Here is a 17,098-nt window from a genome sequence, read left to right on the forward strand (position 1 = left end):
AAAACTACCAGCTGGGGAGACTGTTAAAGTCCCAAATTGTCTATGGTTTTAAAAATCAGTTTGCTGAGTCAGATCATCCGGCCCACTGAATCCGCTCTGCAATGCTCCAGGGACATAAGGCAGCTCTAAATCCAGTTTATGTGGCCAGCACAGAACTCCTGGGTGGTCACAAAACCAGCTACCGGAGACATATCAGAGGCAGCAAACAAAGGAATCAATCTCCAGTTACTGAAGCATGAGGGAAAGTCCAAAGTACCTGTGTTGTTATGGCAAGAGTTCATTTGGACTAAGAGATAAATAGAGATGGCTGAGCTTGATCTCTAAAGCCAGGGCCAGACTGCTAGAAGCACAAGCTTTCTCAATTGCTTAGTGAAGAGGATTGAGTTAAGAAATCAGAGCAGCCCTGATCGCTTTTAATCAACCGAATGAGGAGGAAGGAGTGGAGGTGGATGCTTGGGAAGAAAAATATGTAAAGCTTAAAAAGTTCCAGCTGCTGTTCTCTAATGGAGTCTTGGTTCTTCATGAACGGTGGAATAGTTAGGCCACCTGGTGGTAAATAGCAAAGTAACAACTTTTGCAATTTCCAATCCACAATAAATACCCTGAGGATCAGAGAGCTCCGGGAATTGCAATAGGCCGGGGAGCCTTTCATTCCCAGGTGGCTGGTGTGCAGTCACTGCTGGGGGAGAGCAGCCAGCAATGGCTGCCATCAGGTGCTACTCAGGTGCCGCTGGCTACATCACAAAATCTTCCACAACAGCCAGCCTCTCCGTTGCCTCGGGAGGGAGGCAAAGGAGAAAGCAGTCCAGTTACGGCTGAATTTAGGTAACCTGGTGAAGTAGGAACTTGACACGATGTTTAGGCGGCTGAATGAGGGCCTCTGTCCCTAAATGCATCAGGTCTACGCAGGTAAATCAAGTGAGAATCATGTGAATGGCGTGATTACACATTTGGGATTAATATTTTAATGAATATCCTACAATATAATTTTCATTTCTGTGTCTGCAATTTGTTTCTTCCAGCAAACCCACTCGTCAGAAGTATTGCAAAGTATCAAAAATAAATGGAGAGTGCATGGAAGATGCCAAACGTGTTGGTGAGGTCCTTCTTCAGAAGCACTTTTATGTACTCATCTTTAATATCTAAGAATTTAGCTGAGCTGCACAGTGGTATATTGCCAGAGGGCATTCACAGATGGGTTCAGTACCAGCAAATGAATATAAATGGAAATTTGTTTGAAAATGTATTCTTCTTAAATGAAGAACTGTTGTTTTACCCCATTCTGTCCACTGGAGCTTTAGTCTGATCCTAGTGAAAACAAGTGACTGTGTCCAGTAGTTGCTGTTCTGCTGAGCATGGCTCCTAGCTGCTCTCTCCTTGCTGTTCTTGCCTGATTCCCTCACCACATTCCCTAACACTTGAAAACTCACCAGACTTGTGACTCACATTTTAATCTTATCCAAGTCACAATGTTTATTTCACAGGATGCCCAATTAAACGGTAATTCAATCTGCTGTGGAGTTGTTTCCTTCCCCTCTGGTGATTAGTATAACCTGAATAATGTAGGAAGCACAGAAAAAAAAAGACAGTAAACATCTTCAGTGACATCGGGAGTCCAAGCTGCAACTTTTCCCACTGAAGAAGAGGGGAAAAGGGCATGCACAAAAATATTAACATAGGTCATAATTTCTAATGTTCTCTGACTGAAGAATGGAAGGGAAAATTATGCTCCCTTAGTATGTCTTATGGACTCCCTTCAAGCCTGAGGAAACATGAGTAGGTGTGGGGCTGTGCAAGCCATACAAAGTGAAAGAAAATCTCTGGCCCCATTTTCCCTGTCCTTTCAACTGCCTGCTGTTGCCCTTCATTGAAGCTTGTGCGAGTACAACGGTTCTTTGCATCCTGCCTTCAATGCAAGTGCTGGAGCTCCGTGCTCTCAGAGAGAAGGAGGAGACCCCTGCCCCTCACTTGCTGCATGCTAGTGTCCAGAAGCCCTAAAAATTTATTGGCTGTCAGCTCACTGATTGACTGAAGGAGATTTTTATCATGGTACAGATTCACATACTTTCTTGGGGCTTTCTTTTCATTTTCACACAGGCATGCGATACACATAGATGCGACTCTACTTGTTACCTGTTCCACAAGTAGCCTTCTACAGCACCCCAGGCTTACATTAGAGCCATGGAAATAGAGGTAAGGCTCTGCATAAAAAGAAGGGGCTGTTTTTCAAAATAAGGAAGAAAATTTACCTAGACTGTTAAATGTTACCTAGTCTTTGAAAAGCAAACAATTGAAAACCTCTTGGGAAACGCCAAATGTGAGAAGCTGTGTAGGAATGCAGTTCAGAGCTACCTTCCTTCCCAACCTGTACAACTTCTAAGGCAAAGCCAACTGGGCATTGAATCTCACCAATTACTCAGGGGAAATACCCTGGTTTCAGACTGGCCCTTTGCTCACTGTTGTGAGCTCAGTGTTGATGCAAGCACGGGCAACTCTACCAAAGACATCTCCTCTTTACACAAGTGCTTAAAACAAAATGTGCCACTGGTTCCTTACTTTACCAAAGCATCACATGCTAGCTACTCGGTAGAGGCCCTATTGTGCTCCTGGGCTTTTCTGTGTGTGCACTGACACTGTGAGCAGAGGCTCACGGGGGCAGCTGAGGGGTGCCAGAAGTTCTGCAGAGACAAGCAAAACTGTGGCAAGGGCCCAAAGTCTACAGGCACGTCATGGGGCAGCTGTCTCAAAAAGCCAGGTGTTCTCTCCAGCTTGCAAAGGGAACAATTTTGTGACTTTGGAAAAAATATTTCCATTTGGGCTCCCGCTGCGATGGTGCTCGTTATTCTCGGCTGTGCCTAAGCAGCGTTACAAGGAGCTCCTCGCACAACATGCCCTGTGCCTGCCTGCCTTTTTTCCTCTGAGGGGGGAGAAGTTTGGTGCTTGACTTTCTTGGTGACAACATTGTAAAATTCTTCCCGAAGAAATTTTCAATGTGCTTTGCTGAGACTTTCTAAAAAAATATAGATTAATTGTGATAATTAAATTTCCCTCTGAGTGATTTCTTTGATAAATGGGTCTAGTTAGGACTTTCAATTAAGCACCAGGCCCTGCTGTGAAGTCAGACTGAGCTTCATGTTGCAGGCATTTATTGCCTCATTTACACAGAGACAATCTGAATTATTTTACATTACACTGTTTTCTTTATCTGCCTTTTTTTACACAGGTATTAGAATTCCTATTAACCCTTCTATCAGGGAGCCAATTAAAAAGGTATGGTCAAGCAATTTTTAATTATTTTGTTATGGTTTAAATAAGCCTTCTGGGAGCATGGTGCTTGAATATCTTTCTCTTGTCCATACTGCAATCCTTTGGCGCATAAACTCACTGGTTTGTTACTGTGCACGTTCTCATGGACTCCAAGTTGGTGATGAAAGAATATGAAAATAATATAAAGTGGTGAAGAAAAGACACTGACCACAAAGACAACGTTTTGATGAATGGTGGTAATATGTAACAATTCTGGGAGCAGCAGTTTTTATCTTTTTGCGTTGTCCGAAAATGTGAGTAAATGGTAACTACTGCTTGGAGAATTTCAGGCATCAAGGGCATACTCCACCTTTAAGGTTGCTATGTTTTGAAGTTATATCCATGCACTCGAGCATGGTTGCATGGTCATTTTGACTGTGGATTGAAGTATTTAAGATACACATTTTCTACCTTTTATTATGAAATTGGGACTATTTGCTTGTTTTTCTAGTTACTGGCATCGATGGTTACAGAAAAATAACCATGTTACTGTCAATCACTGCTGTTAAGCATGAAGAATGAAAGGTCCACCGATTTAATAAAAAAAGCAAAACTCATCCAAAAGAAGGGTTTTTTTAAATACAAAATCCACATCTAGACACCAGAATTCACTGTCATTGACAACAGAGAAGAAAAAGTGTACTAGACCTAGAAAACAGTTTAAAATTTTTATGAGTTTTCTGTAAAGTGATCCACAGCTACGCTAGCTAAGATGAAATTGTAAGGTTTACCAACTCATGTGCTTTGAGATATAAATCAGAAACTAATTGTCTGACATTAGGTAAAAACATGTTTTTGTCTCCTCCCACATTACCCCACAAAAAAATATTTCTATTTCTTTTATACTACATAGTATGTTTGCACCTATGTAAGAGTATATAAATTTCTGATTAAACTTTTGAGTTTGATTTTGATGTAACCAATGAAACTGATATGCTTCCCAAATGAGAATTAGTCAGAGGCATACTTTAATTCATATTAAACCAAACCTTTTTTCAGGAGGCGGGAGGATTTAAAGGGAATCTCTGCCATGTCTGTCCATATATGAATCTAAGCACAGTCAGACCTCAGATTATCTGCATGGAGCAAGAGATATTAAATGAGTTGAGACTACCGAGTCTGAATAATTGATGGAAATTTCAGTGCAATTAATGCAAAGCAAAGGACGTGAACTCATTGCTGAGAAATTAGGGTTTGTGGATTATTGAGGTATGGCAGTAAATCCAAATGTCAGCCCCTCCTTTTTTCTCCAACAGAAAACAGCAAACCCCATGCTTCTAATGCAGATTTGTTATGCTCTGGCATACCTAATTTCTTAAACTGGTAAGACAAAGATGACTGATACCAAATAATATAAACGTACATTTTAAAAATCCAACTGCTATTTTAAATGCAAGTTAAAATGAGAACACTGTGTGGTTAATATTTATCTAGCATTGTCTCTCTTTGAGGCACATCTTGTCATATAGGACTATGCTGTTAAAGTGGTTCATGGGGATGATGTGCATGACTCCTTCTTTTGCTAATGGGAGCTGGGTGCATAGAACAATTTAGCTGTTAGTGCTCTGAGGAGAAGAGAACTTGAATAGCAGGGGCTTGGAGAGCAAAATAAAAAGAAAGCTGCTAAGGGCATTTGAAAATACACTCGCTATTCTTTTTCTTCCTAAGCATTGCTGCAGTAAACAACCGCTTCAAGATTCCTCTTTAAATAAATGACATGAAAAGGAAAAGAGGATGACTTTGTATCAACAGCCATTCAAAATGTACCCAGGGTCCCAAAATAACCTTGAGGGTAGTAAAGGCTTGCAGGGGGAGGGTGCTGCTGGGGTGTCGTTTGGGTTACTTTCTTTCTTTGCTGGACAGTGGTTTAAAGAAATGGGAATAAAGAATGCTAATGGGAGCATTCTGACCCAAATATCAGGGATGATGCGTTTCCTATGGGGAGTCTATTTAGGCCTGAATTTTAAAAATATAAATGCCTAAAATTGGACTCCCAAATCCATGTAAACCGTTAAAGAAATGGCCTGGTTTTTAAAAGAATCAAATATCTACGGACGCTGGGTCAGGGTCCTGACCCAGCAAAGCAGATGAATATTCTGCCCAACCCCCCCACCCCGAGGCAATGTGATTGCTCATGCATTTAAGGCTGAAGTGCTTAAGTGCTCCCTTAGGTAGGCGTTGGAGAACTTAAATATGGGTGTAGAATCGACTGAACACCATCCACTCCTTTAGATCTTGGCCAGAGGGAAGTTTTTTTCATTTGATTGTTTTTTTATCACTTTGCCTGTATAGAATTTTCCCAACCAAGCCATATGCAGCAAAGTGCTTTTGAATGCATTTCAAACCTTGGTCCCAAACCCTGCCAGGACAATTTCCTTTGGGGAGTGGGTTCTAAATATACAAACTGTTGTAGGGCTGTGTACAACTCCTAAGGTCAGGGCAAATATATATCAGAGCAGCTTCTTTTAAAGGCTAAGCTAATAGCAAACTGTTCCTGATGATTAGTCAGAACTAGAAGAACCTGGGATATTAAAAAAGGCCAAAGAGCATTATGCCTCACACAGCACTTTCCTAAATGTTACGATACAGGACTGTTAATGGGTAAAAAGACAGCCTGAGGTACTGGACCAGGACACAGAAACCCTAACTCCAAGATTTACATATGACCCTGGGCAAGTGACTGACTATTCATGTCTAAATCTGTAAAAGGGCAATATACTTTTCTGCCTTTGGAGTGAAAGGAGACTAAAATCCATTAGCGATTGTGAGGTGCTCAGATATTAAATTCTTAAGTGCCTAGATACATCAGTAGAGGAATTTTCCAAAGAGACATTATTGAACAGATCTGTGCATGCTTTTTGGTAATATTTGTCGTAATGTGTTGTTGTATATCTTTATTCCTGATGTTTTATTTATTACAAAGTATTAAAGGTTGGGCTTCCTTATGGGGGTGGATTGACTTGGAGGAGTTCCACAGGGAAAGAAAATGTTTTCCATGTTATAAGACTAATAACACAACGGGAAAAAGAAAAAGCTTATGTTGCCATTTGATTGAGACAATAAATAAATGCCTTCACTTTGGCCCATAGCATACCATCTAACTGCTCTCTTCTTATGCCTGTTCAGTCTCATTAACTGCCTTGCTTTTCACCTATTATGTCTTCTTCTACTTTAAGAACAGATGGGCTAAATGTTGAAAACCAAAACAAACCCAACCAAAACAAAACAAACCCAAACAAACCCTCCAAAAAACCATTCAAGCCATAATAAGTATCATTCCATATTTTCCAAGTTGAATGTCATCGTGGGATGGTCCCTGTAACATCAACAAAAATGCCATATTACTGTTTAATTGTCAAGTCCTGCCTAACTCTGTCCATTAGTGACAATAATCAGGTCAGAAAATAAACCAGATTACAGATATCAGGGTCAGTTTAAAGCTGAGGAAAGAGGCATATGACAGGAAAAAGAATTTAAAAGAGTGACTTACGGGAAGCTGAATGTTTCGCATACTTGCACCAAGGCTATATCTAAATGTTACACTTAAGCTCTCACAGGAAGATTTTTTGCTCTATTTTCTGTTTTTCTCATGCGTTTGTGTTCTTTCAGGCATGTAACTTTTGGTCACATTTTGGCAATCAACATAAACCTGATGATCCTCGTAAGCCTTAGTTCAGAGCAGTCGACAGAGGCTGCATTGCTTTAAGGTCTTTAATAATTTGGATTCTCTTTCTCAGGGTGAAATCTTCCTTGGACTGCTGGCTCTGCAGGGGATCAGTACCAATGAGCAAAGCATTCTCACTGAGGATGAGCCTGACTTTACAATCCAGTATCTTGTGTTACAGCTGTCTATTGCATCACACTATCCGTCCTCATCCCGGCTTCTCTTATGCTCCCTGACGGTTGTTTCCTGCAGTCTGCTTTTGGGGCTCTTCTTGTCATTTATTTAAAGAATCCCTTTGGGAAACTAAATTCAACAAGTAGTACTATATCTAGCTTTTACTGAGGTGATAATCATATGTTTATATTTCAGTATTATCAGTGACTGTGTTCTGTAACACAATAGAATGTCTTCATTTTCTTAATCACTATTCTGAAAGTGTTTTGGGAGCTTTTAGATTATAAGGCACTAAATCAAATGTAAGGCTGTACTATAACCCTAAGCATGTCTGACGAAAACTTCATCTCTCTGTGGTTTTCATACAGTTGCTTTATATCTCACTTGATACTTGTCCTATTTATCCAATACTTTGATACAGAATTTGTAAGACCGCACTCTGCTTTATTACTCACAGTAATTCCTTTCTGTCTGCTCTTGGCTGGTACTGTAGACCACACAGGCTGAGGTTCTGTGTTGTACTGGTATTGCTAAGGTACTTTAACTCACTTTTGCGTAATTTGGATTCTGATCTGATCCCAAAGATTGTTCGCTTTATGAGTTACATCAGCCTAAAGAGAGCTCTCTATGAATAACTCTGCAATTCAGAGCCACAGAGAATCCTTCTTGACTGTTTTGCAATACAGCTGTATCCCCTTTTCTCTCTGGCAAGCACTGGGTACCTCCAGAGGTTGGTCAGAGCAGGCAGTAGAATTAAATAAGCTTTAAACCCATTTTGCTAATAAAACTGAACTCAAGTTATCACAAAATAATAACAATTCATTACATATCCCTGTCAATCTTCAAAGCACTTACAAAAAATGGGGTTACAGCTCCCATATTAGTTAAAGCAAAAGATGCTCAATTTACAGATTAGGAAACTAAGGCAATGACTTAGTTTACTACTGGCTACAAAAATAGCTGAGGATTAGGCTTTTAAAGTCGTTTTCTACCAACTACAATGGGCAAAAGGTGAAGTCTGAAGATCTTCAAATGTCTGAGTTTTTTCTTCCTCCTGCTGTTTATAGCCCCTCTGTTGTATTTTTCAGAAAGAAACAAAAGCACATAAACTTTTGCCTTCTTTCTCCCCTGCCCTTTTCTAGAAGAAAATGACATGAAGCTAAAAGGTTGCCCCTATATCTGCTCTATACTGTTTGACAAAAAAGAAAAAAAAGGGAAAAAAAAAACCAAACGGGATGGGGATTTGATTAAAGATGTTTTGGCCAACATTTAGAATGAAACACACAGCACTGCTCTTCTGTTTCTGCCCTTTGCTCAGTTACGCACAAGACCCAAGCCACATTCATGCAATTTGCTCAGCCCACAGCCTGAAATCAATGAGGTCTATGCAAGAAGAGACCACCTGCCGCAGGCTGTTACTGTTTTTATTTATTGTCTGTATTACCAGATCACGCAGGAACCCTAACAACAAATATTGTCTGAAGCACTGTATAAACATCGAACAAAATGATGGGCCTGTCCCAAAGTGATTACAAACTAAACAGAGGACAAGAGACCACAGACGGATACAAACAGACAGAGGGAGAATAAAGGAAATCAGAATGCTCAGTGTGGCTGACAGCAGTATTACCTCACTAGCAGCCTAAGGGTTGTCAAAGCTTTTGCACACGTCATGGCAAAGGAGAGCTTTAAGGAGATTCTAGAGAGCTACCAACAGAAATCTGAGCCCATTTATGCAAGGTACCTTCCAAGCACGAGACAGACCACAGAGGAAAAAATGAGAAGGGGCTTGCTTTGAGATGAATTCAAGACGATTTTAAGGTTTTAACAGCATTTAAGTGTCACAGCTGCCTGCATTCCTGACTGCCTTTAACAGTGACCCCCCTTTTTTGCTCCTGACCAATCCTGTTCACCCACATCCTGCTCTAAAAAGGCATATAAGGACCAAGCATGGCAGAGCTGGAAGTCTGCTCAGGCAGGGCAGTTATTGGAGCTGCTCTGTTCCCTGTTCCTGCCTCTTGACAATGACAGATGATAGGTAGGGTCCCAGGGGGCCTTGAAAATGAAGATAGGCAGCTTATGTTGATGCAAGATAGGGGAGGGGAGAGGTAGCGCAGGGATGCCAAGAGAGGAGTGACATGTTCAAAGAGACAGGCTAGGAAAATGATCTTTGAAGCAACAGCAGCCGCATACGGTATGATTAGGGAAAAGGCAAGCCTGCATGTGTCAAGGCCAGAGAAAAGGATGTTGCAGCAACTGAGCTGTTAAATAATGAGACCTTAGGCAAGAATTTTAGCTGCAAGGAAGAGTGGGAAAAGACGCAACTTAAAAGCTGGAAGATTTAAGAACTCGAGGGAGGGTGGTATAAACAGCTGAAACATTGAGGCTTTACCCGTATGTAACACAGGTCAGAGCTGATGCTCCAATACAGTCGTGAGTGATAGATAGCATGGTATGTTGTCCACGAGGAAAACAAGGTGGTGGAGGGCTTGGGGGCACAGAGAACAGTAGGAAGCAGGAAGTCGAGGCATTTTTTCCCTCTCATCTCCTGTTCCACTCTTCTCTCTGTAGCTATTAAATACAGGCAACTATAGAGTAGCTGCCTAGGATAAGCCAACAAATTCAGCAAAGAATTTAAGAGCAGTCCCATTAATTCTTTTCTCATGTGGTCTAGATCCTGTTCAATATACCCATGAGGTTGTGTCTCTCATCTAACTCAGAAAATAGGTATCCTTTCCTCCATGCTCAGTAATAAACTGCACAGACCTTGTGCAGTTTTCTGCTGTATTCCTGGAATAAGATTACCAGCAAGATTAAGGCCTCTGGTTGTGAGAAGGGAGATTTCACAGGATTAAATGGTATCCAGTATACTTCTGAAACAGAGGATAAAATGCAAGAAAGGACAGTGGATGATATCACTAAAAATACCGCAGACCATGGTGGTGGTAAAAGGGATAATGAAAAACCGAAAATTTAAATTATATACAGAAATAAAAATCAACAGGGAAAAGTACTGCAGGGCTTACAGCTATCATTTGCTGCCAGAAGAGGGCACTCGTGGCTTTTTTTTTTTTTATGACGGGAGATTTAAATCAAGATTTCCCTTGGTAACATTTCCCAGGCATAAATCAAGCACAAATGAATAACCTTTGATTTATCATTCCTAATGGAGATGTACATCATATTGGCGTGTCATCACATTTCAACATTGGCCATTATGATGCCAATCATATAGTAATTTTCTTCCGTGTCATAATCAGCGATGAAGATGTACATTTCCATTCAGTACAATTAGATTTTCATGTTTCTTAATGGTAGCTGAGGGCATTAGGCAGAATACCTGCTTTTGCTGCCTCTAACTCTTTTGTGCTCATATTTTTCTGAAATTGTATCCAAACCATTACCCAATCACCACTTTCCTGTAGTTAAACGCCACCTCTGCTCATATGGGAGAAGGTGAGAGAGATTTATACTATTATTCCAAGCTGCAAAGGAACAGACATCAAACGCCTAGCCAAGTACGTGCTGTTAGAAAACACCTGACCTTAAGTATTTGAGAGCTTCATGAAATCAGTTTGGGCTTGACACTAGTGACCTAACCCACAGCACAAACCACAATGAAGGTGTCCAGCTGGGCCTGGTGTCCAGCTGGCCAATCTCAGTGATACTGTTAGAAATAACCACCCAGAGAAAACCCAAGCTGTTGCTGGTGGTAATGAAACTCTTTGGTGAGCAAAGGCCTGATACTGGATGGATGGAGGGATGGATAAGGTGTGTTACTGGCATTTAGAACAACTCCTGGCTTTTCTACGTAACTGCTGTTCAGGGCCAGCGTACCCTGGGTTTGTACAAGCTGAACAAGTGAAACACAAGTAGCAGCATTTTCAAAAGCACCCTGAGCCTGCCTGAAAAACCCCATCATGAATCTATAGTGGGTATTTTGGTGGTCACACACTTCCTTTCCTAAACAGATGTTTTTTGCTGCCTTCGTTCTCTGTCCAACTGAACGGGTAACGCTTGCTCACAGGCTGCCAGCGAGGCAAATGGGTACACCAGGACTGCAGGGCAGGGAGACAGAGCAGCGTAACCACAGCCTTGTCACCGAACCCCGAAATTCACACGCTTACGAACCGAGCAAGCAAAGCACAACCCGACCCACAGCAACGACCGCCTGCCCTCGGAGCCAAGCGGTCCCCGCGACCACCGGCGGCAGCGTCTGAGCCGCTGCCCGGGCGCCGCGCCCCCACCACCGAGCCTCGGCGGGAGGGTGGCACCGGGGCCCGCCACCGCGGCCTGCTCGGGGCAGCGCCGTCCCCGCCGGAGCGCACCGCGGGCATTAAATGTCGCTTTCCGCCGCCTCCTGTTCCAGGCGGTAAGCCATGGGGTCACCGGCCCCAAGGCAAACCTCGCCGCTAGCCCCGGGGCTGCCGGGGAGGCCGTTCGCGGCCACACCGAGGCGGGCGGAGAAGATGGCTCCCGGGAGGCGGTGGGGGGCGGGCCCGCTGGCTGCGGGGGCACTGCGGCAGGCGGGCGGGCGGGCGGCAGGGGGCGAGCGCTCCCCGTGGCGCAGCCGGCAGGGGCGGGGGCGAGGTGCCCCGGAGACGGCCCCCGCCTGCGGGATTCCCGTGCTAAGGCGGGAAGACGGGCCGCCGCCGGATCTCTCTCCGCCTTCCCCCCCTCACCGGCCCGCACAGGGAGGGGGACACCTTCCCGGTGTGTGGGGGCGGTGGTCGCCTCCGCCGGCCATGCCCGGGGCGGAGGGGCCGGCGCCGCGCGCGGGCTGAGCCCTCAGCCAGCCCGGGGGCGGGCGCGGGCGCGGGGCCTGGCGGCGGCGCGCCCCCTAGCGGCCGATGGGGCCGGCACAGCCCGGCCGCCGCCTCAGGCAGCGCCGCGGGGGGCAGCGCCCGGGGCGCCCCCTCCTGGGTCGGGGCTCGGGGCTCGGCGGAAGCTGGGCCGGGGTCGCTCCCCGAGAGCTAAACCTCAGCAAGGAAGGGCTGAAAAGCGGGTTTGGATCGGTAAAATAAACACACCCGCAGCAACGAATTGCACTTTTCCGGGTCCATTTCTGCTCCAAACGAAAGCCCTACCGCAGGCCCTCTGACTCTGAGGTCTCACCATATTGACAGGCCTGCACGAGAGCGCTACCGTGACAAACCTAACCGTTGTACCCTGAACGGGTTGTCTCCTCCCTCTTGTAGGTAAGACGAATTGTCTCTCACACAGGTTAAAGGCAAATAACTTTCTGTGATCGGCCTTGGCAGCGAATCTTGCCTCTAAACGGGGGCTGTGGGACAGCCAAGCAGCCCCTTTCAGCCCCTTTCCTTGCCCGTGAGGGCAACTCGGCAGGAGATGCCTGGAGCAGGACTCAGCCGTTTGTGGACGATGGCAGTGCTGCTGCTTTCAGAGTGGTAACAGCAGCGATCTTCTAAACATACAAAGCATGAATTCCTGGCAAGAAAACGAGTTTGCATTTTAGCAAGACAAAAAGTGAGTTTTCTGCTTGATTTGGGAAAAACTTCCCAATTATGTTGTTACCAAGCAAGCCTGGAGGTTTTATCTATTTATAAAGTCAGAGAACTTGCTTTCTTCCCATGTGCAGCAGAACTAAGCTGTAAATTCAGGTTGAACCAAAAAGTTACTGCTTTGCGCCTGGTTTTAAATTACTGTTTTTAAATATATCTGTTGATGTTGATACAGCAAATGGCTTGACCTTTCCTCCGTCTCTGTCCGTAAGCTGTGGAGGTCTGTAGTCTGCCCTCTCGCAGTAGGCAGACCAAGGCATCCCTGCTGTAAATCCACTTACCCGAGTCAGGTGGCCTCGAGAATTGATGTGGCCCTTTTAACTGCCCGCGTGCCACGGCTGGCTGCAGAGTCACATTTGACCTGTTTGCTGATGAAAGAAGCTTTATTTAGTGAACTTGAAAATCTGCTCAGGTTCAGATTGAACCAAGGCAATGTCTAAAAAGTCTGATGGCAAGCCCAATTCTTTTCCTGTAAAACATGGTTCTATATGGTTCTACAAAACCAAGACACTATATATAAACCAAAAAATGTACTCAGTAACCAAAAACTCAGTCTTCACTGGGGATGACTTAGGCAGTTAATTACTTAAAGATAAAACTTGGGAAGAAACAAAAACTACCTTTTTGTCAAAGAACAGGGAGCAAATGCAAATTAATGCTGCCTACATAAGGCCATGTTCATTCCCATTTTGAAGATGGAACATTTTTCCACTTATACTAGGGTGAGTTAGGGATAATTCCACTGAAATTAGTAGTCACAACCGTGCAGAAGCAGACGGAGAGAAAAATGAGGTTCTTTCAATGCCTACTTGATACAAAATTTGTTACTAATGAATGGTAGTAACTGCAAATGTCACTCTCAGCTTCCTATTTTCACTTCCAAATTTGTCAGTAGTGTCCTGATTAAAATTGTACAGTCCTGTAGCTGAGGCTTGGATTAAGTTTAAATTATTAGGATTAGAAATGGTGCAAAACCAGAAATTCAGATCTGATCCTCTTTGAATTTCTATGGGAAAGAATTTGGATTCAAATCCACAGATGTGAACCCACTTGCATGGTTTAATTCTGGGTCAGCAGGAGCCTAAATTCCTAGTCTGGTTTTGTGTGGGTGTAATCCTGCAAGAGCATTTGATTGTGGGATTTTATGGGTTTTATGAATGATAGAAAGTCAGAGAAAGGAGGCATTTCATGACTGTTGATGAGACTAGCTTCCTATTCACAGAGTAGGAAGGAACAAAAGACAGTTACTACATTAGATTTTATAAATCGTTGGGAATACAAGACGTGGGAGGAAAAGTGGCAAAGATCATTCAGATGACTAGAAGTTCAGAACAAAGACCATTTCTATACAGTGTCAGCACAATGGGACTTAATTTTTGCTTAGTTTTTAATCTTTATTATAACAAACATGATTAATATTTAAAAAGGAAGTCAGAGTTTTGCCTTAGTTGTCACCACTTACAGCTAAACAAAAAATATCAACATAAATTAATTCACACTCTGTTACTTTATCTAAGCCCAGGATTCCCCCTACTGTGGAAGCTGGATTGGATTTGTCTGGAGAAAATAAAGAGTGCAGAGACTCAGCTGGTGTTTTGGGGACGAAGCAAGTGGAGGACCAAAAATGCATTAGTGGCCAAAGATAAAAACCACACTGAGTGGAAGACTGTCAGAGAAGAAAGCAGAGGATGAAGAAAAAAAAATCAGAGAGTTTAAGAGAAGTTCCTGAAGTGTAAACCAAACTTAATAGTGCTAATAGATCTTATAACTGCTTTAGTTTGCTATAGTTCAGTGAAAGTCCAGGCTGTTTCATCTGTTTACACTAGAAAAGCATCTGGTCTGCAGTAACTAACCTAGGAGAAGTATTCTGGGTGAAAAAGTATTACCTTGTGTAAGCTACAGTTACTATGCTTAGCAGCATGTCATCTGGTCAGCTTTGTCTTCGTGCATGTAGAATTGCTTTTTCAAGAAATGAAGTCACAGATTGCTTGTTTGATACTGTAATTAATTCATTGGTTCTGCAAGAGCATCTCTGTCGTGTGGTTGATAGAATTATTACATATTCTCATTTTCTTTTTCACCATCTTATAAAAGTGTGTTTTCTCCTTGTTGGGCTAAAGCACATCTATAATACAAGCTTTCCCTTTCCCTCACTACATCTCCCATCATTGACTAAGGGCATCACCATTATCCTGGAACAGGAGTAGTCTTGGATTGGATCAGCCATTTCACTGCCTGTGTGTGTCTGTGAGATAAGGAAGCAGCATTCAATCTTTGAAAAGATGTTCTGAGTAGCTTCTGTATGTTCTCGTGCCTTTCACTGATTAACTTTCGCATGTGACACATATGTATAAAAGCCAATGTGCTGTATTAGGGCTCAATCCCACACTACTGACATCAGTGAGTTTTATCAATTACTTTAATGAGCACAGGATTCAGCCCTCGTGATTACATGAAGAACCAATTATTGGATTTTTCTATGAACCTACATTAAAACCTTACAAATTTAACTTGCAGGGCATGAAACAGAAATCATTGCTTTTCTGTTTCAGTTTAAATTTTACTTCAGTACTAAGCCTATTACATTTAGGTTTTGAAATGCAGTGCATTGGCAAAAACAGACACATTTTGCCCTCTACTCCAGCTCCCAATAATAAGGCACTGCGTGGTTTAATCTCTTCCTAGGCGTTTCTTGCTTAAGGACCCAGTACTTTCACAGCCTCTGTATTAAAAAAGACTGTTAGATCTTGCAGGGTGAGACCCCCCAATATATGTTCTGTTTGACGGACAGTCTTTATGTAATTTCATTGTCAAACAAGAAAAAAAAAAAGAAAAAAGGAAGAAAAAAAGGAAACAAACCTAAGATAGAAAGAAGCCTGAGCCTGTGATTTACTGTGATTTATTCTTCCTGGTTTTATTCACAGTCTTGCAAGTATGACAGCTGTGATGTAATGACCTGGCCTACATATTGCACAGCACAATGCTGCAGATCTTTTTATTTTCCTGTTGTTCCTAATCATTATTTATTACCTGAGATGATTATCAATCATTTCTTGTACAACTCTGAAGAGACCATGCATATCCTCCAAATCACGATTTTTTATATTTGAAGCTCAAAGACTGTCTGACTTCAGTTTAGCTTTCTGAAAGTCATTAGTCCACAGTACAGGTGAATGTAATTTCCATGTAAATATAGTCTCTGCATCAGTAATTTATGCTTAAAATCAGAAACACTGAAAGTGAACAGCTGCCTTTCAGGCACAACCAGTGATAGGCTTGATGCAGAGCTGATGTTTCATCCTTTACTTCACTACAAATTCACCCTGGTATTTCACGATGTTCCTGCACATCCAAATAAAAACACAGTTTTTATAATCATTACTTTTGTCTTGTCTTTGGAAATTCTCTGCAGAAGGTAGATATAAGCTGCATCATATTTTGTCTTGGAATAAAAGTTTATAGTGTTATTATGGTGGGCTGATTGGAGCTGAACCTTACTGGGGCAGGTTATTTTTTGTTTATTAGCATGATAGGAAAATATTATATATAAGTTATAAAAATCACTAAAAGATACAGTAACAGAATCTTACTGTGTGACACATACAAACTAGAAATAGTGTTGTGTTCACCCTGGCTAAAACACTGTTTGCTAGAGCAGATATTTCGTGCTTGTGCAGGAACATATAAATCTTATTTTAAGCTGAGGAAACACTAAATAAGAAGGGCTTTATATTTTGGGTCGTTAGGATTCAGTATAAAGCTCCAAAGTAATCTCATGAAAGCAGCGGCGTGATCTAGGGGAGAGACACCAGCTTAGGAATCAGGGTGCTTGTGTTCCATTTCTAGCTGTCTGTCTCGCTTGATAGTTCTGGCCTCTTCGTCTCAGCTGTTAGTGATGCCATTTTTCACTGGTTGTCTGTCTTCCCTGTTTAAACTGTAAAATTGTTGTGAGTGGCATTATTCTTTGGTATGCATTTTTATGGTGCTTACTCCAGTGGAGCTGGGACTAGGCCAGGCATTTTTGGATCTGTTCTAGCACAAAAATAGAAGAGTCTCCTTTAACTGGATAAAAGGAACGACATGATGGTGTCAGAAAAATAAAGGAAGGAAAGTTGGATCTGAATTTCTGATACAAATCTTAAAAAGAGCAGAGCTTTGTTTATTATGCTACATGGTTCAAATGGAGGAATTAACCAGAAATTATTCATGAAGTGAATTAAGCCAATTTATCATCGCTCAGAATATCCGTAAGTATATTTGTGCTTTTCTTTAGCTGCTGAAATATGTTACTCGGATTCACACCAGGCATGTTCCCTATGGGTTAATGACAAATAAGCCCAAATTGACCTGAGGTGATTTGGTTGCAAGAGGTCAGATAGGTTTCCTGATACTACCTCAGTTCTTTTTTCCAGCAAGCACACCAACACCCGTG

The 17,098-nt window shown here is 42.5% G+C and overlaps 1 protein-coding gene across 4 annotated transcripts in view; it reads left to right on the plus strand.

Annotated features, from left to right (window-relative positions):
• The window catches only part of CXXC4 (CXXC finger protein 4), a 127,293-nt gene extending 119,847 nt beyond the window's left edge, over positions 1 to 7,446 (plus strand). For 3 of the 4 annotated variants that reach the window (XM_074905500.1, XM_074905499.1, XM_074905501.1), the window contains 4 exons: positions 1,023 to 1,096; positions 2,098 to 2,193; positions 3,224 to 3,270; positions 7,044 to 7,446. In XM_074905500.1, coding sequence (XP_074761601.1) covers positions 1,023 to 1,096; positions 2,098 to 2,191 — 168 coding nt within the window. In that variant the 3' untranslated portion in view covers positions 2,192 to 2,193; positions 3,224 to 3,270; positions 7,044 to 7,446. Of the gene's footprint in view, positions 1 to 1,022; positions 1,097 to 2,097; positions 2,194 to 3,223; positions 3,271 to 7,043 lie in introns of those variants that run through there. The other variant, XR_012633597.1, reaches the window with a different exon arrangement.
• The last annotated feature ends 9,652 nt before the right edge of the window (positions 7,447 to 17,098 follow it).

Source organism: Athene noctua, chromosome 4 (genome assembly GCF_965140245.1).
Source record: "Athene noctua chromosome 4, bAthNoc1.hap1.1, whole genome shotgun sequence".
Lineage (NCBI taxonomy): Eukaryota > Metazoa > Chordata > Aves > Strigiformes > Strigidae > Athene > Athene noctua.